The sequence below is a fragment of the Caretta caretta genome, chromosome 8 (assembly GCF_965140235.1).
Source record: "Caretta caretta isolate rCarCar2 chromosome 8, rCarCar1.hap1, whole genome shotgun sequence".
Taxonomy (NCBI): domain Eukaryota; kingdom Metazoa; phylum Chordata; order Testudines; family Cheloniidae; genus Caretta; species Caretta caretta.
In genome coordinates this window covers 89,611,047-89,637,653 of record NC_134213.1, presented here as the reverse complement: position 1 = coordinate 89,637,653, position 26,607 = coordinate 89,611,047, and the positions used below count along the sequence as shown (strand labels likewise).

The 26,607-nt window shown below is 39.9% G+C and overlaps 1 protein-coding gene across 6 annotated transcripts in view; it reads right to left on the bottom strand.

Moving 5' to 3' along the window:
* DNAI4 (dynein axonemal intermediate chain 4) overlaps window positions 1–26,607 on the bottom strand; it is a 42,298-nt gene that overhangs the window by 13,928 nt on the left and 1,763 nt on the right. For 2 of the 6 annotated variants that reach the window (XR_007358109.2, XR_007358110.2), the window contains exons 3-17: window positions 24,855–25,048; window positions 23,235–23,344; window positions 22,842–22,998; window positions 19,703–19,842; window positions 17,374–17,541; window positions 15,409–15,606; window positions 13,328–13,590; window positions 11,718–11,804; window positions 7,904–8,055; window positions 6,898–7,055; window positions 6,572–6,693; window positions 5,559–5,657; window positions 4,541–4,767; window positions 3,541–3,694; window positions 883–1,420 (exon numbers count right to left, since the gene is read on the bottom strand). Coding sequence is in view for 4 of the 6 variants with exons in the window: in XM_075131758.1 (XP_074987859.1) it covers window positions 3,541–3,694; window positions 4,541–4,767; window positions 5,559–5,657; window positions 6,572–6,693; window positions 6,898–7,055; window positions 7,904–8,055; window positions 11,718–11,804; window positions 13,328–13,590; window positions 15,409–15,606; window positions 17,374–17,541; window positions 19,703–19,842; window positions 22,842–22,998; window positions 23,235–23,344; window positions 24,855–25,048 (2,229 nt within the window). In the remaining 2 variants the exon portion in view is untranslated. Of the gene's footprint in view, window positions 1–882; window positions 1,421–3,540; window positions 3,695–4,540; window positions 4,768–5,558; window positions 5,658–6,571; window positions 6,694–6,897; window positions 7,056–7,903; window positions 8,056–11,717; window positions 11,805–13,327; window positions 13,591–15,408; window positions 15,607–17,373; window positions 17,542–19,702; window positions 19,843–22,841; window positions 22,999–23,234; window positions 23,345–24,854; window positions 25,049–26,607 lie in introns of those variants that run through there. The other 4 variants (XM_075131758.1, XM_048861918.2, XM_048861919.2 and 1 more) reach the window with 3 other exon arrangements.

Here is a 26,607-nt window from a genome sequence, read left to right as displayed (position 1 = left end):
CACTATTCACATTACATAGCACATGTGATTTTGGTACAAGATTCCATTTTACATCTTATATTGAGTGCCTGCGGCTTTGGTGTTAGAGATCACACATGCAGTGCCGGGCAGCAGAATTCAGCTTGCAGGCGGCCTGGTAAGCCATAGTCTTTTGGCTTCTGCAAACTTCAGCGCCCTCCTCTCCCATACCAAGCAAAGCAAGTTGAGTTGGCCATTTAGTGCTGCGGTTTTCCTGTTAACATGCAGTAGCAGAAACCAAACTAACTCCCTCGCCCATCCAATTCTCTGGGATGATTGCTTTACCCCTCACCCCACCATGTGGCTGGTATCAGGGAAGATCCCTGCTACCCAAACGCGAACAGCTCAGTGCCAATGGCCCCCACTCCCACCGTGTGGCTAACTCCAGGGAGGATTTCTTTTCAGCCACAGGAAAACAGCCCAGGAGGAACGGCCACCTCTGTATGTCCCCTTAATTAAATTCCCCTATTTCAACCAGGTTACCATGAATGATATCACTCTCCTGAGGATAACACAGAGAGATAAAGAACGGATGTTGCTTGAATGCCAGCAAACACCGGGACCATACGCTGCCAGGCTTTGTCATGCAATGATACCAGATTACTTGCTACTAGCATGGCGTGGTAAATGGATGACAGAATAAGGCTGCTCTCTCCAGAAACCTTCTGGAAAGGCTTTTAGAGTACCTCCAGGAGAGCTTCATGGAGATGTCCCTGGAGGATTTCCGCTCCATCCCCAGACACATTAACAGACTTTACCAGCAGCTGTACTGGCCACGAATGCATCCCAAGTCCTCAGGGCTACTTAATCATTAAAAAACACTTGCTTTTATAACATGTATTATATTTAAAAAGATACACTCACCAGAGGTCCCTTCTCCGCCTGCGTTGGATTGGGAATGTCAGTCAGGGTGATAAAAAGATCCTGGCTGTCAGGGAGAATGGTGTGCTGTGTGCTCTCCTCAAGCTCGTCCTCCTCCTCCTCATCTTCCCCGTCCGCAAAATCCTCAGGCATGGGGGAGAGTACCCCATCATTGGAGTCCACAGACAGAGGTGGGGTAGTGGTGGTGGCTCCCCCTAGAATTGCATGCAGCTCAGCATAGAAGCGGCATGTCTGGGGCTCTGTCCCGGAGCGTCCGTTTGATTCTTTGGTTTTCTGGTACGCTTGTCTGAGCTCCTTAAGTTTCACGCGGCACTGTGTTGCGTCCCTGCTGTAGCCTCTGTCCCTCATGGCCTCGGAGATTTTTTTGAAATGTTTTGGCATTTCGTCTTTTGGAACATAGTTCCGATAGCACGGATTCCTCTCCCCATACAGCGATCAGATCCAGTACCTCCCATTCGGTCCATGCTGGAGCTCTTTTTCGATTCTGGGACTGCATGGTCACCTGTGCTGATGAGCTCGTCTGGCCAAACAGGAAATGAGATTCAAAAGTTCCCGGGGCTTTTCTTGTACACCTGGCCAGTGCATCCGCGTTCAGAGTTCTGGCCAGAGCAGTCATAATGGTGCACTGTGGGATAGCTCCCGAAGGCCAATACCTTTGAATTGCGTCCACACTAACCCTAATTCGAAACGGCGATGTCGATTTCAGTGCTAATCCCCTCACTGGGGAGGAGTACAGAAATCAGTTTTAAGAGCCCTTTATGTCGAAAAAAATGGCTTTGTTATGTGGACGGGTGCAGGGTTAATTCGATTTAACGCTGCTAAATCCAACATAAATTCGTAGTGTAGACCAGGCCAAAGAGAAATAGTATCCACATTTTACAAACAGGGATCTGAAGCACACAGCCTAAATAAGTGACTCATCCAAGGTCACACAGGACATCTGTGTCAGAGATGGTAACTTAACACAGATCGCGTGTCCCAGTCCAATGCCTTAACCACAAGACTATCTTTTCACCTGAATTTACTGCAGAATTTTCTGTGCTTAAAAAATTTAGAGAAGTTTTGTAACTTACAGTGGTAATTGTGCAATAATTTTTTTTGTAAGTGTAACAGTTATTACTTAAATTCTAAGCTCTTTGGGGCAGGAACATCTTTTTGTTTTGTTTGCACAGTGCCTAGTACAAGAAGGTCCGGGTCCATGACTAGGGCTCCTAGGCACAATGGTAACACAGATAATAACTATTGTTTAATTCACCAAGTGCGGCTCTCATTAAGGTTAGCATTTTCTCTTCCCAAATAGATGGAGGGGATGGACAGCTCAGTGGTTTGAGCATTGGTCTGCTAAACCCAGGGTTGTGAGTTCAATCCTTGAGGAGGCCATTTAGGGATCTGGGGCAAAAATTGGGGGTTGGTCCAGCTTTGAGCAGGGGGTTAGACTAGATGACCTCCAGAGGTCCCTGATATTCTATGAATATTACTTTTACATACTGTTTTACACTGAAATCAGTGTGCTTTACAAAGGTGGGTAATAACCCCATTTTACTAATTGGGAAACTGAAGCACAGAGCAATTAAGTTACTTGCCCAGTGGTGCACAGACAGTGGTAGAGCTATGAATGGATTTAAGCAGTATAGTTCAGGGATCCAGATAATGAGTCTGCCAGACCCCACTGTAACATGGACGCACCAGTTATTAGAATGCCCAAGACCTTTGCAGACTGCTCTAGGAAGGACGAGGGAGCCAGGGTTGTTTGATTTAATCAGCACATTCTCTGCCCACAGGAGAGCTTCAGGATAAATTGGCACAGATATGGCTGTTAAAAGAAAGGGGCGAGGTGAGCAGCAGGGATTCACTGCTTTAACATTGCTGCCTGTGTTAGCATGAAGTCCACAACAGCTGTACTCTAGGAAGATTCACTCAGTACTAGTCCAAGGAAACTGGAGAGACCTGGATTTTGGGACAGGAAAGTCCTTGCAGGAGCAAGGCAATTATTTTTCTGCCAGAGTAAAGCTAAGGTGGAGAAAAGAGGCTAGTGAGTTTGCCAAGGAGAGGACAGCATTAATGTGACCCTCTGTTCTGGATGGCTGGGAGTGTGCATGCAGAATCAGCTGGACATGGAGATTACTCAGGCTAGGGATAAAATTTGTGTGTGTGTGTGTGTGTGTAGATGATCAAGAGGGTATGTTATAAGAGGGTATGTGATAAAATGTGCAGACCACACCGCTGACTCCTTCCTCTACCCTGAAAAAAAACAACAGACTCCTTTGACTCTGGCCTTAGAGAATCAGTGGAATATGTGTGAACTCTGCAGCTTTTGGGAGAAAATCCAAAAACTGTACCCAGTGGTTCCCCTCCTGGCTGCAGCTTTTCAATCAAGTGGAGTCTAAGTCCTGAATTGGACCTCATGTATCCCTCTGGTTCAGAAATCCTATTTTTATGCACGTATAAGAGCAGGAGCCAGCTGTGCTTTGAATCCATTCTTGCATTCCATGTGTTGTTACACATTTATTATTAGCTAAACCTTTATTAGCTAAACCTTTTTCAACCTAGTTCTTTAAGATAAATGCTTAATGAAGGAAGAGGAACCCAGATAAGTATATGGGCATCTTAGGATCAACCCTCTTATCCAGTTAGTCGTACCTTATTACTATCTGAAGCAGTCATGTTCCTCAGCTCATACACACCTACGATTCCATTATTGTCCCCTATAAGAATGCAGTCTGTGTTTCTAGCAAAAAGCACAGTTGTGAATTTCACTCCCGGGTTGGCAAAAGTCACAATCAGGGGGTCCAAACTGAAACCAAAAAATGAGATGATGTTAGTATCTACTAGAAATGAGACCAATGGGGCATTTGTCTAGATGACTGTTACAGGAATCGGCTAATCCTAGTATTGCTGAACCTTTACTTTTCACTTTTATTATCTGGGCAAACTAAAATCTAAAACCTTAAGTAATGGTGAAAGTGCATTTTGCGAGTTCTCTGATAAATACAACTCAAATCCCAACCCTCGCTAACCAGGGTATCCTGGCTATCTGAAAATCATCTGGTCTACTGCCTAATAGCTGGAGATTTTTCATTTTTTAGAATACAAACCATTTGCTTTTTAGTGACTGATACACTGGACCTAGTTCTCTGCTGCATTGCACTTGGTACAGTCATTTATGCTGGGCAAAGTGCGTGTGCGGTGCTATCATCAGTGTAAGCGAGTAGATAATTCTGATCTGACACCCTTTTATACTCACTTTTCATCAAAAAACTGAAGAGGAGGAGAAGGGGCAGGTGTCCCAACCCCCACTGGTATCTGTTGCTCATGTGCAAAAGTCCCAAAAAGTTAAAGCTCAAGGATGTTTTTTAAAAACACATGGAAGTGGTAGAATCAGGACTCCTGTGGCAAAAGAGCAGCCCCCAGTTCCCTGAGCCATCCAGCGCCCAGCCCTGGATTTTCTTTAGTACATGCTACCTGTTGCCTGTACGGTGAACGCAATACAATGTTATTACATCTAAATGCTTTGTAATTATAATGGTCAGGCACCATTACCAACTGGGGCCTTTGGACACTACCATAATTAAATATTTTATAAGAGTTAGTGTGTCTTTGTATTACTTCAGAATCCTATGCAAGAAAAGTTATTACTTACGTGCTGACACTCAGGTCCCAAATTTCCACTCTGCCTTCATTCACTGCTGCAAATACAAAGGCTGATTTTGGAGACCACATAATGTCATGAACAACATCAGTGGTGGAACTGAAAGTTAAAATGGGCCTTAGTGAATCTTGGCGCCATAAAATAATACTCCAGTCCGCAGAGCAGCTTAAAAACATGTCAGTACTGAATGGATTCCATGCTATCTTGTACACAGGACCCTTAACATGGGGGGGAAAAGGAATTGCATGTTACTCCAAAGCTAGCAGGCTGGGATTTTCAAAAGATCTTAAGCGAACTAGGCGCCCAACTCCCAATTATTTTAAATGGGAGCTGGGTGCCCTTTGTGTCTTTGACAATCTGTCATTATATATTGCATTATATATATATATATACAGACAATACTGACAATACTATTATTTCACTGTCATAGGCAGCGTGTTCGGACAGCAAAGATCACAGGATGTGCTGTTTGTTCTAAGACCAAAAATATTTTGTTGGTGCTGTTGATGATTCAGTAGGGGTTTCGTTTTTCCCTCTGAGTCACTACTGATTCAATGCCCTGTCAGGACGTTAGGAAAAACTACTCTTGGGAATGCAATCTGCTGGACGAGACAAAACTGAGGTGCAGAGCAATTGGGGTTGTTAAAACTCGTGTGGACATTTTACCATATTAACCCATGAGTTCCAGGTCAATGAGATCACTGATCTGATTATTAATTTTAAATAAAGCCAGGACTAAATTTAAATTAGTAGCAGTTAAAGCTTTAAGAAAGGATTAGTAATTCTTAAAGAATCTATATACTGAAGAGCATAATTTCAAAAGAGTTTTGAATGCTTTATATCTTGTAGCCTTCTTACTAAGCTACTTTGGCTTTGGTTTTAAAATCTGTGTTGCAAGTGTGTCGTCTACTGAATATAACAAATTAAATAAACTTATTCCATATAATCAAACATTTCTTCTGAGATCTAACTGATCCAATCACTTTTTCTGTTATTTAATTTTACCTACCTTATGACCTCGGTAGGTCTCTAGGAACTGCTCATTATATGAACAAGAACATTTGTGAATATGTCCTTCTTCTGTTCCAGCCAGATATATATTAGTATTCTGAAACAAAAATCCAGATCATAGAATCATAGACTTTACGGTCAGAAGGGACCATTATGATTGTCTAGTCTGACTTCCTGCACAACGCAGTTATTCCAAACTGGGATTCACCCTGTAGGATATTTATCCTGACATATTTAAAGAGCTGTGTGGAGTTTAGGCTGTGAAATTGCTGGGAGATGCGGAGCACTCAGATTCCCACTGACTTCAATAAGAGTTGTGTTTGTTCACCTGCCCTTGGGATCAGGCCCAAAGTCAATCAAGAGCAACATAATTAAAACAGTAAAACTCACAAAATATAGGGGTTAGCTTGTTTGGTTTTCTCTCTGATCAGTTTTGGGTAATATTGTTCGCGCTTATGTAAATCAGAACCATTCTATAGCTATTGCTGGAGAAACATGGGCAACTGCAGTGCAAGCTTCCTCTATACCTGAATCCTGATCTCCATTTTTGAACTGTTTGGGGGCTTTCATTAGAGAGTAGCTACAATGCAGACATGCATGCAGTGATCTCATGAGACAGGAAAAAATCACTTGGGAAAAGAAAGATTTCCAAATGTGTTTCATTGGTGACTTAAATCAACCTTGAATAAAATCAGCTAAAAGTAAAAGGCAAGTGTATTAATCTTCTGGCACCATACAGCTTTTCTTTTGAAATTTTCATTCATTCTTATCTGAATATTCACAGTTAGAGCAGCAGTTAGGGCTTGTCTAGCTTATGTCTCCAGAATCCAGGAGACTACTACAACTTAGTGTTTGTTTAAACACATAAGGTGAAATCTTCAGCTGTGATGGTCTAGCTCCATCAGTGTACACCAGCTGAGGATCTGACCTATAATGTTTTGTTCTGATAGATAAAACTTCAGCCAACTGAATTTGAAACATTAATAATCACAATGGATTTCCTGAGCCTACCCTTGGATGAAAGTCAAAGCACATTCCAGGTGCCTGTCGAGATATCAGAGCTTCACTTTTCTTTTCTTTTTCACCGGTTAGTTTTTTCCTTTCACTTGCGGTTCGCTTCAGTTTCATCAGATCTATGCAAATAGACAGTACATGAAATATGAATTTTACATGAAAGAGATAGTGACGTATTAGAACATTCTGAATAACTCATAAGTACTTCAGATATTTAACAATTCTGAAATGTTTTATCTACGGGCTGTTTACACAGGGAAATTGCCTGGAATAAGGTATTGTGCAATAGCCCAGTGTAGAAAGTCCTGAGAGAATATGCTCACCAGTGCAGCCTAGTCCTTTGCGTATAAGCCACTTGGTTATTCTGCCATCTGCTGAGATAGAGATTAATATCTCTCCTTTGTCATCTCCCGTTGTGCCCCTGTCCTGTTCGATCCACTTCAGCTGCCACACAGGACCTATATGCTTATCAAAAGATTCACTGAAATAAAGGAACGCACAAACAGAGCTATAAGTTAACAGAAATAAGGGAGAATGCATTTTGAAAACGTTACTACATAAGCAAAAAAATTGGTGTGTACATAACTTAGGAACAAACACTCTGGAGTGTGGGCATGTGTTAATTGGTTATTTTAATTTTCATGGGAGGTGGGGAAGGACTAGGTTGGATACGAGGAAAAACTTTTTCACTAGAAGGGTGGTGAGGCACTGGAATGGGTTACCTGTGGAGGTGGTGGAATCTCCATCCTTAAAAACCTCTAAGGCCTGGCTTGACAAAGCCCTGGCTGGGATGATTTAGTTGGGGTTGGTCCTGCTTTGAGCAGGGGATTGGACTAGATGACCTCCTGAGGTCTCTTCCAACCCTAATCTTCTATGATTCTATGAAAAGTCAGTGTTAAGACCTGTATCTATTGTTTTAAAAGTACATTTTAGAAAATATTTTTACATATTTAATTATAGAATAATGTTTAAAGGACTCAAGCACTTTTCTTTAGGTATCCGAATCGTTGTACTGGCGCTACTTCATGGTTGGCCTAATCTAGACTTTCATGGACATTTATACATATCAAAGTCTTCATGCCTGACAGTTTCTTTTCAAGTAAGTCCCAGGATTGTAGGGTACAGTGTAAATGTTTCAAATCAGAATTGAGAGACGTTAGCAAAGCTGGGAAGGGGGGAATTATCCAGCACTTCCCTGCATTCACTGAATCCATTTTTTCAAGAGCACTACTGTTCACTCATTTATTTAAATTTTAGCAATGGAATGGAATGTCCACAACTAACAAGACATGAAAGAAGTACAACAAGGTGGGGAATTTGTAATCTTACCTGCTGTCCAAAAGTGCTGTGGTATTACGGGTCTGTACATTATAGATGGCTACTGTGCCACTGTACATTCCAACTGCTAAAAGGTTTGGGTTTGCCAGAGAGAAATCCAATGCAGTAACACCATGATCACATTGATAAATACGCTCTGGCCACTGAACAGAAGAAAATAGCACATTTATTTCATTCTTCTGAGCGTTAGTTAATTGCTAGATTACCCACTATTTTTCTAAACCTACATATGCTTTACCAGGTTCAACTTTAAGACTAGATTCTAAATAACTGAGACTACTATCTCCTGCTACAGTTGTCAAATTTGAAAGGAGCGCTGTGCAGAAATGTGACTTTTGTATTGTAAATTGAATTAGAGGTGGGTTTAAACTGAACCATGTAAATGACAACAATTTCCCTGAACTTTGGAGGGTTGGATAAAGTGGGATGGGATCCAGATCCCCACTACAACCTAAACCTGACATTTGAAAAAAAGCAAACCACCACTTCTAATTTTTGTACATCTCACAATTTAAAATCTAATCTTCTCTGCTTTTTATTCATGTGTTTTTCTAATCAGCAGAAGTTTAGTTGGAGGTAAACTGTAATGTAAGGTAATTTAGGTAGTCTAAACTGGAGTGCTATGTTCATGCAATGTACCGTTTATAGACTGCAAATAAAGAATTGCATTGCCTACATGGACCAAATTTAGCCCTTGTAAGAAGATGCAACTCTACGGAAGCCATTGAATTTAACCATTGTCATCAGGGTACTCGTTTGAAAATAAGTATGTTTCAATACATGTCAGCTCTTAATTCTGATGCTTATGCACTCAGCTAATGCAGAGATGGAAATAACTTGATTATTGTTGATCTGTATTGTGTTAATTTCATGGTACCATAAATACTGATGTGATAGAACATCTAAACTGTTAGAGGGAAGGAGGGCACCAGTTAGAGGCTTATTCTGTACTCCTTAACTCAGGAATAACACCTTGGCTTTACCCTGAGTAATGTTTATAGAAGCACCACCATTGTTTAAATTTGATTGTGAGTATTCATTTTTACTGTGTGTTTAAAAAATTAGATTTTCAAGAATCAAAAATGTAAAACAAATATTGAGCCAAATCATTTTAGACCTTTACAGAACCATTTAGTGTGATGCAATTATCTCAACAGTTTGGGTGACTTCAAATTTGTCTATATAATCAGAGTCAGTTGTAAAGGAGCTAACAGTCACAGACACATAGGGGCAGGTCATTATATAGTGCAATTTGGATCTTGGGGGTTCAGATAATTGGGATCCTACTGCATTTGAAGTGAAAATTAAATGTTATAGGAATAGTAAATGAATGTAACAATTCATTTCAATACAAATTTTATTGCATTCTATCAGATAGATCTGATTTTTACAGGCATTTCACCTTTTTTAGTTCCACTGCCCAGCTTACTACACTTAGGGTCATATCTTACTCATCTCACTCAAAGGTAGTCTCACTGAAGTCAATAATATTTGTGTGCAAGCAAGATTTGGCCCTAAAGATGTAAGTATAAAAGCTTACTAGATCTTAGAACCTCTCTTCGAGGAACTGTCTAGCAATTACATACTGAAATGAGAATAAGACCCTGAGGTCCCGATCCTGCAAACTTTTAGTCATATAAAAGCTTGCAGAAATGGATGAGTGTATAAGAAATAGCATAGCTTTTAAACAAAATAATACAATAATAATAAAAATACAGTGCTCTTATACAACACTTTCCAACCCTAGATCAAATGACATTAAAAAGGGAAGTTTGGCTATATCTATACTGACTTGCAGTCTGGACTATGGGGTGTGAGTGTACACCAAAATGCTGCACTATAGTTCCCCAGCGTGGACACTCCAGGTGCAAACTAAAAAGTTCCTAATTTGCATTAATGTAGACCTGTTAACATAGTCCTCTTCAAGCACAAACTAGGAACGTTTTGGTTCACACCCACAGTGTCTACACAAGGGCATTACAGTGCAGCACTTTGGTGCGCTCTACTCTTCACACCCCCATAATCCGAAGTGTGGGGCAATGTAGACAAGCCCTACATCCTGATTTAACACATGGGGAAATTCAGATACAGAGAGATGAAGTTACTTGTCCAAGGTCATACAGCAGATGCGCACAAGTGGCAGTGCTGAGAAGAACCCAGATACATCTAAGCACATCTCTTTTACTTATTGAAAAGGGAACGCATCAGATTGGAGCAAAATTGAAAGAAGAGAGAGTTACAGAAATGTCCAGTTGCCTACCCAGTTATTGTCTGTTTTTTACTCTCATCCCAGATGTATCTGAATAAGAGCATTTTCCCTGATAGGTTATCGTCTTTTTTACTTGATTTGGTAATGAACTCAAATTTGAGTTGGTGACATTACAAAGTGTTTCCATGGAAATCTGCATCATGGCTAGGGCTGTGTGAAATATTTACAGTGAAGCTGGAAAACTTCAGAATGAGGTTTCTGCATTTTGTTTTGATTTCAGAAAATTTGATTTTGTGAAAAATTGAGTTTTCACATTTTTGAGTGAAAATTATTCTATATTAAAAGAAAACCCTCATTTTCATTTTTTTTAATTCAAAAATTTATTTTGGCAAGGATCACTATTCTCATAGAAACATCAACTTTTTAAATGTTATCTTTGAAATCTGCTGTTTATTGAAAATATCATGACAAGTTACATTCTGCAGATGTTGAAATTAAATTTAAAATATCTACTTTTTTTCATACAGCGAAAAATTTATTGCAGACGAGAAGATGGACTGGGAAGGGGAAACCCTAAATTTAAAATACAAATATCCTCAATTTGCAACTGTAGGAAGATTATGGGAAAACAAATGCACGGTAAATAAATTTGTTTTTATATTTGAAATGCTTAAAAGAGCTTTCCCTACTGTATAAAAATCTCTATAGGAGGAACTGCACGCCTGGATCTAATCCAGGTAATAGCTGAACTGATTAATTCATAATCTTGGCTAGGGGATTGGAAATGGAATACAGAGCTTTTCATTCTTAGGTTGCCCAGTCTAAGGCTATGTCTACACTGCGCAGCTTACAGAAGCACAGAAGCACGTGCTGCTAAAGCCTTGTCACTGTAAGGCACAAAGAGTAGCCTCTCTTTGTCACCAGGAAAGAGCTCTTCTTATGACAAAATAAACCTATCCCAATGAGGGTGGTAGCTTTGTCGGTGGGAGAGTGTCTCCTATCAACAAAGCGCTGTTCACACTGGCGATTTGTCGTTAAAACGTATGTCCTTTGTCAATTAATGACGAAAGTGCAGTGTAGACATAGCCTAAGTTGGTTTAAACTGACTGTTCTAACCAGCTGTTTTATAGTCTTTGTGACATGAGTTCAGTTCCCTGTGGACAGATGTCTATATTACAAAACCACAGTACAGAGGGTGAATGGGCACAGAGACTACTTTCTATAGATACTTCCTCCAGGTCAAATCTGAGGCACATTGGCAGGCTATTGTGGAGCAAGTGTGCAGTACCCTTGTTCCCTTTGCTGTAACTGTCCTGCGAATAAGAGGAGATCTTTAGTCTCCAGTTTTTTCTAGCATTTTTCACGAGCAGTAAGGTAGTTTAGACATTTTAAAAATAAGAATTGTTAATTATTATCCATTTTCCAGAAGGGGTTCAGTCTGGGCTAACAAAATAATATTACTGCTATATGTCTTGCTTTCTCAAGCAAAGGGAAACTCAATGATCTGCTATTAAACCATAAAAAATTATTACAGCAAAAAAAGTCTTAAAGTAACAAGAACTAAAATAAATTGTGCTTTAGCTCTACTTGTGTTACCATAGGGTTCTTGAGTGACCAGCAGCAAGCCAAGCCTTTCTTCTGTTCTTGAAAACCAAATTGCCCATAACCAACAGCCAAAAGATCCTAAAACCCAAAAGTACAGATTGGTGGATATACTTCAATTAAATCAGAAATTTAAAGCTAGAATTTTAAGTGGCAGCTTTCTGCCAGCAGTTAAGTGTGCAAATCCTTCTACTTAGATAACTTAGTACCCAGTACAAAGTACACAGCCTCAGTAATGTAGTCATATAAGCAAAGTAAGGTAATTACAGTAAATAAGATTTAGAGTCAGATTCTAATGCAGTAAGTGTAAGGCACTACTCACTATGCATGAGTGAAAATTAATTGCAAGAGCAATTTTAGTGAGCACAAATTGTGCCCAAAAAAAGGGAGGCCCCTATAAAAATCTGTCCATTTTATATAGGTGTATACAAAGTGTTTTATAAACATATTTTAATGTGCAGTATTTGATACAATATGGTAAATGTTTCCAGGGTTTAATATTTTGAGGAGGGAAGACAAATAATATTTTTATGATTGCCACCGCTCTTTACACCTTGTGGTTTATAAGTAACAAGCAAGGCCCTTACTCTTCAACTCCTTTAAATTGTATTTTTCTACATAAAACAACCATTTTTTTGTGAAATAAGCATTTTGAAAATAAGCATCTGAATGGTCTTATAATTCTTAGTTTGTGGCTAGTCAGTATGAACATATGGATCAGTATCCAACAGGCCAACGGATTTATACCAATTTACATCTGAAGATCTGGCCCAAAGACCTTATACGTGGCCATATTTCCTCCCTTTTTCCCCTTAGGTAGTCTGATTGTCTTTATATTCCTCCTCCCCCATTTTTACCTTCTTCCCCTACATGGTTATTTTTGTTGTCACCTTGGGAAAGCTAAATCAAGAAATGAGATGTATACTGCTCTGACACTAAAGAGCTCTGAGGTCATTCTGAGCTCCACAGGAAGTGAGTTCTACAATCTTGTACGAGCTGCTGTGAAAGCTGTGCCTGCCATTCTCATGAGTCTTACTCTCAAGGTTGTTGGTGTCCTCATTCCTGAGAAATGCAGCGGTCTAGGGAGATCATTGTCACAGAGCAAGAGGTGGTCTCTACACTATCTTGGATCAATGCCATGAATAGTCTTAAAGATTAGTGCTGAGATTTTGAATTTGACCCAGAATTCTATAAGCGTGTAGTTATCTGAACTGTAGTTCAGAACTGTAGTTATCTGAACCTGGTCAAGTGCTCTTTGAGACCAGTGCTGCTGACAAGGTAAACTGCTGCATACTGAACCATCTGAAGATCTCTCAAGGTAGATTTGCTCATTCTTAGAAATGGTGAGGTGCAATTATCTATCCTGAAGGTCATGAAAGAGTGGATCAATGTGGCTAAGTCAGCAAAGGCAAAGAAGGATACAGACTGCAGGAAGCAACTACCACCTGTCTGACCTCAGGGATGAATCCCTCCCCGTCACACATCTACCCAGCATCTGAAACCCTGCTCAAGCAGGGTGTATCAAACCCGAGCTAGTATTTTACCTTGACAATTACCCACTCAATTCTAGAAAAAAGTTTAGAAGAATAAATTTGGTAACTCACTGGATTTAGCTTGTTCCAAGCCATGCTGCTCACACTGTGGCCATTAGTTGATTCACATGTATAGGACCACAGTCGTTCCAGACTGGGCGGTAAGATTTCTTCTGGTGCTTCGCTCAGATCTAACAAAATTGATGAACTAACTACTGTTTCCTTTTGCTCTTCCTCCTCTTCCTCCCCCGCTCCTTCCTCCTCCTCCTGCTCCTCCTCTTCTGCTTCCTCTGTTTCTGCTTCCTCTTTGCCAGCATCAGATGTAAGAACTGGTTCTAAAGTGCAACAAATACAGTAGAATCATAGTAGTACTCCACTAATCTGCAATCCTGCTAATTCTGACCAGAAACACAATGATCTCATCCCACTTCTCAGCAAAGTTTTCATAGCAGAGCACTGCAATGAAGATTCAGAGAACTAAGATTTCATGACTTTTTCAAAATTTGGCCAACATTTTTGTAGGATCATGGGAACTAGCATTCTGGAACAGACCAGCGATCCAGACAGTCCAATGTCCCATCACCAACAGTGTCCAGTACTGGATGTTTCACAGGAGGGTTCAAGAACCCGGCAGGAGGTAGTTATAGCATAATCTATCCCCCAAGGAAAGTTTCCTCCTATTTAGTGATTAATCTAAGTAGTAAATTTTTCAACTTTGCTGCCAAATTTTATGGATCCAGGTTTGAAAATTGTCGCCATAGCACATTTAATGGTTACTCTGAAATGTTATAATTACAGTGAAATTGCATTGGTCAATATAAATGTGCAAAGTATATTTATATTTAATTTGTTAGGGTTTTTTTCCTTAGTTGCCAGTTAACAAAATTTGCGAATCTGGAAGGGATGTCAAGTCATTCTTGTGAAGTAATATGGCTCCACTGTAGACTTTCAAATAGGAACTGGGCACCTAACTCCCATCTGAGCTTTTGAAAATCTTTCCCTTATCTACTTCCCTGATTTTTAAAGCATCAAACAAGAGCAAATACCACTCCGGGATTTACGCCATGAGAGGATGCAAGATTTGAAATTTCTGACGTGGGGATAAGTGGGGCAAAAGCTAAGTCTGCAAGCTCTTCTGGGCCCTTTAAAATGCAGGGTGTGTGTAGCGGTGGGTTTTCCCCCTCTCCTCCTTAAAAATTTGAATGAATTGTTTGTGGTCAGTGTTGGATTGACAGCCTGGGAAGCTTGAAGCCCTCTGTCTGGTGAACATGTATAATATAGGCCATGGCCATGTGAACTTCCTCACTTCATATGTTTTTAATCCCGTTTTTAACTGGATTTCCCCTAAGGGGTAAAATGGTAGTTCAGTCTCTCCCACCAGTCAGTTGTTGGCTTCTTTATTGAGATTGCCAACAATAGTCCAATAAGTGCCACTTATGATCTGCAGTGAATCCACCTTCTCATTTTTCAAAGGAACTGAACAGCCATCAGTTGATTAAACTTTTACTACCAGTCTGGCCTGAATTTTACTCAGAGCTGAGCTGAAAGACTGTGTATTCTAGTGAACGGCTGTACTACCAAGAAAACATACTAAACAATCATATCTAGCACTTTTCAGCAGTAGATCTCAAAGTGCTTTACAGAGGAGGTCAGTATCATTGTTCCCATCTATCAAATGGGGATAAGCCAAGGCACAGGCTGGGGAAGTGATTTGCCTGCGGTCACCCAGCAGGTTAGTGGGAGAGCCAGGAACAGATCCCAAGTCTTTTGAGTCCCAGTCCAGTGCTCTGTCCATGAAACCATATTGTTTCTGGAAGCTCAAGATACAATGTAAAAACTAGTTTGACAAACACTGTGGAAACTGGTGTCAGTTTACTGCTGTTAATAGTGGAGATGAGCCAGCTCAAGAACCATTTATCCAAACCTTCCAGAAAGCTCCATGTATATTTTTTGGGGGTGTTGGTAAAATGGAGCATAGTACTGAACAACCCCAGTTTGGGTTTTGCAAATCCTTCCCCGACCTTTGTCTTTATCTAACAGAACTGATTCCTCTGTCAAGACTTCAGAGTAGGGGCATTTTTACTTGGTATATTTCTTAGCATGCAAAACAGGCTCCTTCATATTGAGAATGACTTAACTGATGAGAAGTATACCTATAAGAACAGGAAGTTGCCGATAAGCTGCAAGTTTGGGCTGAAAAACATTCTCCATTAGAACCCTTTCCATAAAAAATAAATCCTGCTGAAATTTTTCTGATTTTAATATAGCTTCAGAATGGTCTTCCTCTTCTTTGTGGATTCTGGCAAGAATAACACTTTCCAAATCGATTATAGAACTTGAGGTTATGCTCTCTGGAAAACCAACATAATGTTAAAAAAGGCAGGTTTAGTAGGATAATCCAATACATTTGGCAAAAGCCAGAAAAAAACCCAACAGAAAATCTTGTAATGATCAATAAATACCTCCACTATTAGCTTTTTTTAAGTTCTTTAGTTTTGTTTTCTTTGTATTGCCAAAACTCTGTCAAGTAATAGTGTATTATAAAGTGTCTATACTACAATCTCTTAGGGCTAAATTCTGCCCTAGTATCTGTGTGCATCCCAGGTAATGGGATGTATCCAAAGGGCAGAACTTAGTTCTTATTTAGGATATATAAGTTAAACAAATGATGGGATAGACTAGCAGCCTCTGTCAGGCTAGGTTCCCATTCCTAGTTTGGGTGGATAGGGTGGGCTTCTGGAATGGAGCCAAAAGATGCTCCACATGGCTCCTGCACCGGGCTAACTCCTGGGAGCTGGGGAATGCTGGCCAATCAGCCCCCTCCCTCCCCCCCCCCCCCCGGCCAATGGGTGCTAGAGAGTCCCAAAGGGAAGGAACTACCTATTATCCCTTGGCGAATCTCTCCCTCTCTTGCTACTGGGGCCATCCCCCTTGCCTCGCTGGCCCCGTCAGTTTCCCCCACCCGTTGATGTGGGTGGGTGGCATTTTTGTTTAAAAGAGAAAAACAAACTAACTTTAAGATTTTTTCCCACATTTTAAAAAGACACTGTTTTTTTTTGTTTAGATTTAACTATTCCCCCTCAGTGTTTGCAACTCAAATATTGCAACATGGAGGACATAAAACCAATTATGATATGACCATAAATACAAGTGAAGGTGACTCTCCATTTCCATTGTCCATGCTGAGTGATGAGCAAAAAGTAAACTGCATACATGGTGGAAAGTACATTAGATTTTTTTTTTAGTTTGTTTTCCAGTTTTAATATTCTAAGGTAATACTAATACCCTAATAAAGGAAATTTGATTTGACAGCTATTGTTTTTATTCTGAGACGTGTCCCTTTAAATAATGTGACAGTCTTATGATTCAGCCTGCAAAGCCACAGCCGGCCATGAAGGGGAAATGGGCTCAGAGTGCTTTGGAGGCAGCATACTGAGCAAACCCCACAGAGGAGAGTGTTTCACATCATTCAGTAGCAACATCTCTGGTTGATTAAAGGAACAGCGGTGACAGGCTTCTAGGAGAGTCCTATCTGGGTCTCAGCTGGAGGGAAAAATGGTTAGAAGGCTTTGATGAATGTCCAAGACTCAAGGGAAGGACAAATGCTGTCCAGTCTGGTTGGGTTTGTTTTGTTAACTGAGGACCTGGCTGAGCTGCAAGACTGCAGCCTATTTCTTGTAATATACATTATAGCCTTTGTCTGGTAAAAACGAGCATAGAGGTTGATGGTCAATAATTACCGAGGGTTATAAAAATTGTACAGTATTATCTGAGAAATAGTATGTGACCCTGTTTGCCCATGCCCACGTGTACCATCTTGAAGTATATGATTCTATAATGCGTAACTAAGGTTGCAGAGAAAAGCGTAATATAATATTGTATTTTTTAGGTGTGGTGGTGACCATGTAATAAAGCACTATCATAGTACTTACACACACAAGGGGACAGAGTGAAGGTTCTGCATGCCACCTTAACCCTGTTATTTTTTACTTTAATTTTGAATGCTAAATTGTGCAGTTTGAACATGTTCTCAGTATAATTTTTATGAAAATACAGATAATCACAACTTTATAAGGAGAAAAACACTGTAGAAATTTAAACCTAGAACGAAAAGTTACCTCTATCTGTAGAAGTTGTAGACATGGTTCGTTCACGGTCTTTGGTCACGTTAGATTTACTGCTAGTCAAACTTGTTGGTCTGCTACTTCTTTCAGTTACTGAAGGTGTAAGCGTTGTTTCCAAGGCATAAAAGGAATCATACAAGTCCCAAGAAGTGGCCATTATCCCTAAAAATGAATTACACAATATCATAGCACAGCAGAATCTCAGTTACGAACTGACCAGTCAAACACACACTTCATTTGGAACCAGAAATACGCAGTCAGGCAGCAGCAGAGACAAAAAAAAAAAAAAAAAAGCAAATATAGAACAGTACTGTGTTAAACATAAACTACTAAAAAATAAAGGGAAAGCAGCATTTTTCTTCTGCATAGTAAACTTTCAAAGCTGTATTAAGTCAGTGTTCAGCTGTAAACTTTTGAAAGAACAACCATAACATTTTGTTCAGAGTTACGAACATTTCAGAGTTATGAACAACCTCCATTCCTGAGGTGCTCATAACTCTGAGTTTCTACTGTATTGTGCTTCTAAACATTTACTGTAAAGGACTAAAACTGAGGGAAATGTTAGACTTTTTATAGGAAATGCCAAATCTCTTCAGTAAACTGGTACAGAAACAGTGTCAGACATAAAAAAGGAGTACTTATATGCTCAAATAAATTTGTTAGTCTCTAAGGTGCTTTTCTTTTTGCGGATACAGACTAACATGGCTGCTACTCTGAAAAGTGTCAGACAAGTTTGCAACAATATCAACTGTGGGGCTGTCATGGGTGTATTAACGTTGTCTGTGTGTAGGGTCTCCCATCAGTGTTTGTGTCCATCTCTTATTAAAAAACACTAATAATACTTAGTATGTATATACCCATAAGTCTTTATGTATTCAACTTTGCAAAACATCAACTAATTGGAATGTAGAATAATCAGAATTACAGACGCATATAATGTGGAAAATATACTCCCAGTTCATTTCTGTATCTAATCTATACACATATATGTGAACATTTATATGTCCTCTCTACTTTTTCTACAATACTATCCTTTTATATTTAGTTTATATACATTAAATAAATCAAAGAAATAAGATTTAGAGCACCATTCTCCACAGCCTTTCTTTTGCCTTCTTCATAAAGAAAATGTCAAAAGTAGGTGCTGAAATTTGGATAAACATCTAAGAGCCTGCATACTTGTCCAAATTTGTCTAGAAAACTGAGGCAGAAGTCTTGTAAGACAGTCTTCTCCTGTGTTTGCCAGGACTTCCTGGTTTGACGGAGATTTGAAATCCTGGGAAAGAGCTTCTTCCATGCTACTATGCTGTGCTATCTTCACCTAGAGCTGAAACCAGAGCCACTGGAAAAGTTAAGGACAAAAAAGGAACAGCATTTTCAAATCTCAGAAAGATGTTTAGTTTGAGTTTTGGATAAAGTTTTGCCTTTCCAGAGGTACTCTGCCTCTGTGGTGCTGAGACAGACAGATTACAAAGGGGGATAGCTCTTTGAAGGATCAACTACTATATCCTTTCAATGGATGCAGAATGTGCTGCTCCCTGGACCAGTTTCTACATGGTAGGAGTAGGAGGTGCAGAAGTGAGACAGGGGCCCTGCTGATGCCGACATCCCATCTCCTGCTGCCACATCTCTGTTGGGATGCAGACTACTTCAGGCCACTCTACCATACCTGCATCTTATGCTCAAGAAATGCAAACACTGACATTCTGGCTGCCTGCTGCGTGGGTGTACAAGCAAGAAAAGGAATCCCTGATAGAGTTGCTCAGGAATTTTTTGACAAAACATTTTTATGGAAAAAATGCTTATTTGTCTGAAGTGAAACTTTCTGCAGGGGAGAGAAATTGAGAAATTTCTCATTGCAAAGAATATTTGTGAGGTTTAGGAAGTATCAAAATATTCCATTTTGACATTTTCTAAACAAAAAATTCCAGTTTTCCAGTTTGAAACATTTTGATGGTCCCAAACCAAATTTTCTTTTCAGATTTTCAAAATGCAAAAATTTGAGACTTTAACTTTTCATCCCAATTTGGGGCAGGAAAAATTATTGAAATCACAAAAATTTTGGCAGGACAGGAAAACCCGGGTCTACTTCCTGAACTCTTTGTTAGCCTGCTTATACACCTACACAAAAGTAGCCTCAACCAAGTCGCATGGTCTTTCTTTAATTTTAGTGTTGTCCTGAATAAGTTTAAAAAATAATGAATAATCTAAGTTTAATCACTAATAAGCCACTATAACAATTAGCAAGGTACAAAATGTTTAATGGGAAAGGGCTCTTAAGCATCATTTGCTATATTTATCACTTTTTTGAATGATAATTTACCTTTATCCTCCATGAGGATTTTGTCACATTGTACTTCTTTATTCTTTGGTGCTCCATTAAGAGTTTGCATCATCCTTTCCACAAAGCGATCATTACCAACTCTATTTTTACAAAGCTCAATATAATCCTTGTTCTGTTCCCTTTGAAAAATTATATACATGTTAAAAAAACCAAATCTATCGATATTAAAAATAACACATTGAACAGGACATGGTGTTTTCAACTAAGGTCTACTGCTTTTGTCTCTTTCAATGAAAAAGGTTTTGTTTGGCTCCAAATACTCCCTTGCAGTGGTTGCTACCCCAACTTTGCCACATTGTTTAGGTCAGAAAAGTATTATAGAGATGGGCCTGAGCCAAAACATTAGATCCAAACATCCTTGAACTTTGGGGAAATTCAGATACAGTTCTGAAATTTGTAATTCTGACCCATCTCTACTACAGAGTGAAACTAACTAGATGCTCCTAAATACAAAAGTGAAAGTGATTAATCTATATTGTCTAGTCTCTAATAACTGCAGAAATAGTGAAGAGGAAATGTCTTTTTTTAGTTCTTTCAGTTTTAATACTGAAAAGGCAGAAGTGGATTATACTAAGCCTGAATCTACCAACAGTTTGGTCACCCTCTACCCCCAATCAACCTACAATGTATGCTGTGCATACATACTAAATCAGAGTCATATTATTCGCTGCTGCTTCCCGTCCTTCTTTCCTTGGATCACACTGTGGTGTGATCTTATGTTGTGGGATGGAGACCCACTAGGGACCCAGGATGTATTACCTCCTCCCTGTATCCTGTACCAGAAGCAGATGGCCACCAGCAATAAGCTGTTCAATATGCCAACTGCTGCTCACAGGCTAAGTCGTGTGGGAGCCTGGATCCCAGCCCTTATGGCTTAATTCTGCAAACACATTGTGACAAGCTTTCAGAGCTCAAAGAGGGAGCCCTGGCACGCTCCATCCCAGTGGAGTTCCTATGAAGAGGCCAGGAATCTCTGGTTTTGGGGGTTAACTCCTAGCCAAGGTTCAGAGAGACATGCCAGGGAGGAAGGGCTAGACTCACAAGGGACTTTTAGGCACCTTGTGAATCACAGTGTTGTTCCTGTGATTTTCTGAGCCTGAGTTAGGCACTTAGGTTCCTTATTAAATGATTGGGGAGAGATAGGTGTCTTAGACTGTGATTCACAAAAAACAACATACTACAAGGGGAACCGCCAAGAGGTGTGCCTGCTGAACCTCTACCGCTCAGAGAGGTAGGTGCCTGGTGTTAGACGCCTAGCTCTGCTAGTGATTCACAACTAGGAACCCCTCTCCTGGAGTCAGGAGGCTTAGGCACCTAAGGTATTTCTTGTGAGAATGATTCAGGCAGGCACCCAACTCCACACACAATGGTGGCAGCAGGAGGAGGAGAAGGTGATAGAGCTGCCACCACCCATGTTGTAACTTTTAGCCCAGTGGTTAGAGCACTCATCTGGGCTGTGGGAGAGCTGGGTTCAACTCTTGTGATTATTTATCCACAGTGGATTGGCTTCAACTGGAGAGATTGAGGGAGCCCCCACATTAGAATATCCCATAGTTCAGAGGGTAGAGCACTCTCCTGAGGGGTGGGAGATCCCTCTTCAAATTCTTTCTCCCCCATCAGGCAGAGAGGGAGTTGAACCCAGGTCTCCCACATCAGAGGTGCGTGCTCTAATCATTGGGTTGCTAAAACATATAAGATGGGTAGCACTATCACCACCTGCTTCTCCTCTGACCAGACTTTGAATGGGACCCAATCTAGCAGGCAGTGTCTGAGCATGCCTACCAGGTAGGGTCCTGAAGGCAATAGAGGTAAGCCTATCTTCCCTGGTTTGTGAATCACTCTGGGGCTGAGGTGGGAGATAAGCACGTGGACACCTACACTGAGACAACAGTGCACATACTCAGAGGCAGACATTTAGGCAGAGGAAATGTTTACTCTGAAAATGTAGGTGCCAAGTTTGTTTAGGCACCTACAAGGAACGGCTGGTGTTTGTAAATCACAGGGGAGACTAAAACTGGGACTTAGGTGCCTATATTTGGATTTAGGCACCTAAGTCTGGTACCTTTGTGAATTTAGCCTAAAATGCCAAAGTAGGAGCTAAATAGGTGCAGCTGAGCCTATTTAGGCTCTACACTTTAAAAAGGGTTTGGGTTACTTTAGTGGGAGACAGAGACAGCAGCTCCAGGAAAACGTAAGGACTATCTAGTTTGTTGGTTTATACATTTGTTTAGGAATTACTGACTGAAAAGCTACATGGAAAGCATACATCCGGAGTCTTTTGCCAAACTTGGGGGAGAGGGAGGTGGTTTTTTTTAGTAAACCTGAACTGCCGTAAATAAACCAGAAATCCCAGAACAGTTTTTCTGTATCAAAACCTAACTCCTGTAGGCTCTCTAGCTATCTAGAACCTGATCCTCCACAAACGTACTACCAAGCACAGCATTTACTACAGTGAATAATTGCCTTAAATGCAAGTATTTGCAGGATGGGGCTCTAAATCCTCCTCTTTCTACAGGTGTGTTTTTTTTTCCTTTGAAAACAAACATCGTTTCCTGTGTTACTAATACCATATAATGTTTATCTGAGTGTGTCCCTTTAATGGTTGAATTAAAAGTCTGCTTTTCCTATATTTACATAGCACTGCTACATAATAAATGCATTTTAAGCAATAAAAACTGCCCATATTCTTCCATTCCTCGCATGATAATGGGGCTCTAACTGATGGTAAATAATTAAAGATTGACATTTGTTTTTGAAAGCCTTTTTACTTGGGTAAAGGGAAATGATTTTTTTAAATAAAACATTCATTTTAGTAATGGGTTTTGTTGTCACTAGGATACTACTCACCCCTACTTTTCACTAACCGCTTTACCTGCGCGAGTAGGTGAAAGGTCTAAATTCAGTCAGCAAGACAGCCTAAAGGAGACTAGCTTGTCATGTTTAGAGATGGAAGTGAGTACGGTATGGCATTTAGACAAAAGTCATGTTGTGAAATATAGGTAGTAAAGACCTTGATCCTGTAAGTCAATGAGCCCTTTCAACTCTCTGAAGTCAATGGAAATTGAGCGCATTATGGCTCGGGATACCGAAGTGTGTGTGAAATTGTAAATATACATACTGCACTTTTTCAGCATCTTCAGATTCAATGGACACCATGACAGTTGGCATGTCCAATAGCCAGATAGTTTCTGTCTCCATGAGGTAAATATCCACTCTCTTATCAATGTCTTCTTTTGTCAGTTGTTCTTTTATCTCATCTCGCCTCACCTGTACATCTGTCAAATTATATAATGTGAAAATGGACATTTTTTTTGTTCTAAGATCAAAAGAGAAAAACTTAATTGTAAAAAATAATATTGTTGACTTTGAGTCACATACTGTGGTGCACTGAGCTCCTCAAGGGGTGCTCAGCACCTCTCAACTTCTACCTTCTAATTTCAGTGTCTCCCAGAATCATGCTTCAAAGCCAACAGTATGAATCTCTGTAATTACAGAAACACATTTTCTTTACCAGATAAGCTAGTAGCTGTGTCTCGTCTGGAACCAGGCTCTACTATTTCATCTGCCATAGACTCAGTTGTAGATGTGGTTGATTTAGAAATACTGCTGCTTCCATATGTCCTTTAATAACAAAGAAATATACAGAAACAAAATGTGAGAGTCCAGATATGGCAATATTCAAAATAATACAAAAATAACAAAGTACTGGTAGTAGGATAGCCAAGTCACACTACATGGTGGTTGTGCATACAGCAAATGCTTGTGTTGCAAAAGAAATCCTAGAAAGACACTGGAAAGACAATAATGAATTTGTTTAAAAGAGTTAATAAATTAAGACTTCATCTGAGAGAGTATCCTATGGTACTGAAAAGATGATGGGGAAGAATTTAATAACATCTGGGATCCATTCACCACAGCACACAGCAGGCAGTGATCTCAAAGCCTGGTGTGTTGTTGCCATTTCACAGCTGGGGATGCTGAAACTCAGAGAAGCCAAGGAACTCACCTACGGTGACACGGAAGGGCAGTGGGACTAGATTCCCGACCTCTTGAACCCCAGCCTCATCCTCTCTCCAGGCCACACAGCTGATCGTGCTGTTAGAGCAGCCAGGCTGGCTGGGAAGTGTGGAGCAGGGGTGCCGGAACAGGAGGGGGCCAGGGAGCCATGCCCCTCCCCCTTTTTAAGAAAAGGCATAAAGGCGAGCAATGGTGCTGGATACCTGCTGTGTGTTGCTATGATCCCACCACTGTCAGGTGAGTCTTCAGCACCTTTCACTATCAATCCTTTGAAATTTCTTTTGAAATATATAAGAAAACATCTTGAAAATCATATACACTGGTCGCATTGTGTTAAGTCAAAATGAAAAAACAATGAATCTATGTGTAAGGAGTGGTTGTGACGAAGGTTTTTTTTAAAACATACTTGTGTATAACAGTTTTCTTAGTATACTTCCTTTTCCTCAAAAGGTGTGTGTCTCAAAATATACAAGAGCATAATGCAGCGTAGGAAAATAGGCTAAGGAAGGTGTGACTTAGAAATTATAGACGGATTCCATTATATTGGTTATTAGTCCCAAAATTTAAAATGACAAAAATGCAAACACTTAAGTTCATGCAATACTGCAATTGCAACTGAGGGCTAGATACACAAAGCGGACTGAGCCTCAGCATTGCAACACCTAACTTTAGGTCGCCTCCCGCTTAGTGGAACCCACAGCCCTGAATTAAGCACATATTTATATGTATTTATACATTTATACATAGAGAACATGAAACATAGAGTGTGTATGGTAACACCCATTGTTTCATGTTCTCAATGTATATAAATCTCCCCACTGTATTTTCCACTGAATGCATCCGATGAAGTGACCTGTAGCTCATGAAAGTTTATGCTCAAATAAATTTGTTAGTCTCTAAGGTGCCACAAGTACTCCTTTCTTTTGTGAATACAGACTAACACGGCTGCTACTCTGAAAGGAGATGGAAGGGGCCTTAAAATAATGTGAGCAGGGACTGGAACCCAGGGCTCCAATTATTCCTGGTACTAGCACTTCTGAAGCTTACATAATCGCCATTCTGGAATCCTGTATAGAATGGGCCAGGATTTGACCCAAGGAATGCAACAACATACCTTGAGAATGGACCTACTAAACTAGCATTAACTCCAGATGTCTGATGCATGGATAAGGAAGACAGAAAATCAGATCCAGTAGCCCCAGAGAAATCCTGGGTTGATAAGATTTTGCTTTGTCTGTGTAGCGAAGCACTTGGTTCTGGACGATAGAGTGGACGGGGTGTTACATCCTTCCCTTGCTCATCAAAAACCTGAATATTTAAATAACAATAATAAAAATTATCTTGTGTTCTCTCAAAAAATGAAAATGATATGTAGCTATGCAAGGTGCGTGACGTAATATCTCTTATTGGAACAACTTCTGTTGGTGAAAAAGACAAACGTTTGAGCTACAAATGCAGCTATGCAACATTTAACTTTATTAGTGTTAGAAGGTACAGGCACATTCACCGTAGTAGTTAACATAGGGAGGGGCAACAGAACCTCTCTATGCCAGCATACATTGCAAACAACATCTACCCTCTCACTGCCACTCTTCCTCAAGGGGTTCAACCACGAGAGGACATCTTTAGTTTCTCCCAAGAGCTTCTTAGGAACTCTGCCAGTGGAGGCTGTTTCAGGAATATGCTGAGAAACTACATACACCAGCTACTTGGGGCACACCTCCTCCCTGATCACCGCTGCTGACTTTTCATGCTGTGCTGCTTTATAATAACCCTCATGATGAAGAAATCTAGGGAACCTAAATTCTGGCAAAATCTGGTATAAATCAGAGGCTAGCTGGTTCACAGCACTAATATTATGAAATTTTTATGCAGCTTTACTAAATTGTATTAGTCCCTCCCCCCAAAAAAATCTTTTTTCTGCAAGAAAATATACTGTAAGTCGATTGTAAAGTTTCTAAACAGAATTTTCTTGAAACTTTATATTGTAATTTCTTCTCTATGTCAGGTAAACCAATACAAATGTTCCTGTCAACATGTCTCATGGATTTAAACACAGGTTATTTTCAACTTAAGAAGAAGACTGTTGATCTAAATGGCTGATTTTTCAAATCAACACAAGCAAGTAACGGAAAAAGTACATTTCACTGCTCGATAAATATATGTATTCCTTAGCTATTTAAGGAGTTATTGTGTACCCTGTAAGTCACTTAAATCTCCCTACCCTAGTATCCCATTTATAAAATGGAGATAATACCTCCCCACGTTGAGAGCTGTGAGGCAATTACAATTTGTAAAGTGCCTTGACAATACTGAATAAAAGCTCTATAGTAATTCAAAGCATTATTATTACAAAATAAAAAAAAAAAAAGTTCTCTCAAAAGAATGTTTTCTCCACTTTTTGTTTGTTTAAGTAGGAGAACAATTCTTAAATGTTTGTGAAAGATGGCATATTAACACAACTGGAACCTGACATTCTCTAAGGGTAAAAGTCATTCCAGTGCACAGTGTCCTATGCACAGCCTTAATCACACATTCAGGGGTAATGAAATGGATCGGGCCTATGTAAGACCCCTGCACTAACAGAGAAATGCATGTATGTAATATGCTTTAGCCTAGATTCACAATTTTTCCCGGTTTGCATGCAAAACCTTAGTTGGATATAAATACAACATACTGAATTTATAAAAGTTATCATTCATCTATTTTATCTGGAATCAAGCTTTCCTTGAGCATGTAGCTGTTTGTATACAGCCTACAACCAAATCAAGGCAAGCAAGTATAGATATGCTGGATGTAGCAAATATTTGCTATATAAGAGGTGGCAGAAGAAATATTTCCCTTTTTCTTTATGATGGATGAATGCC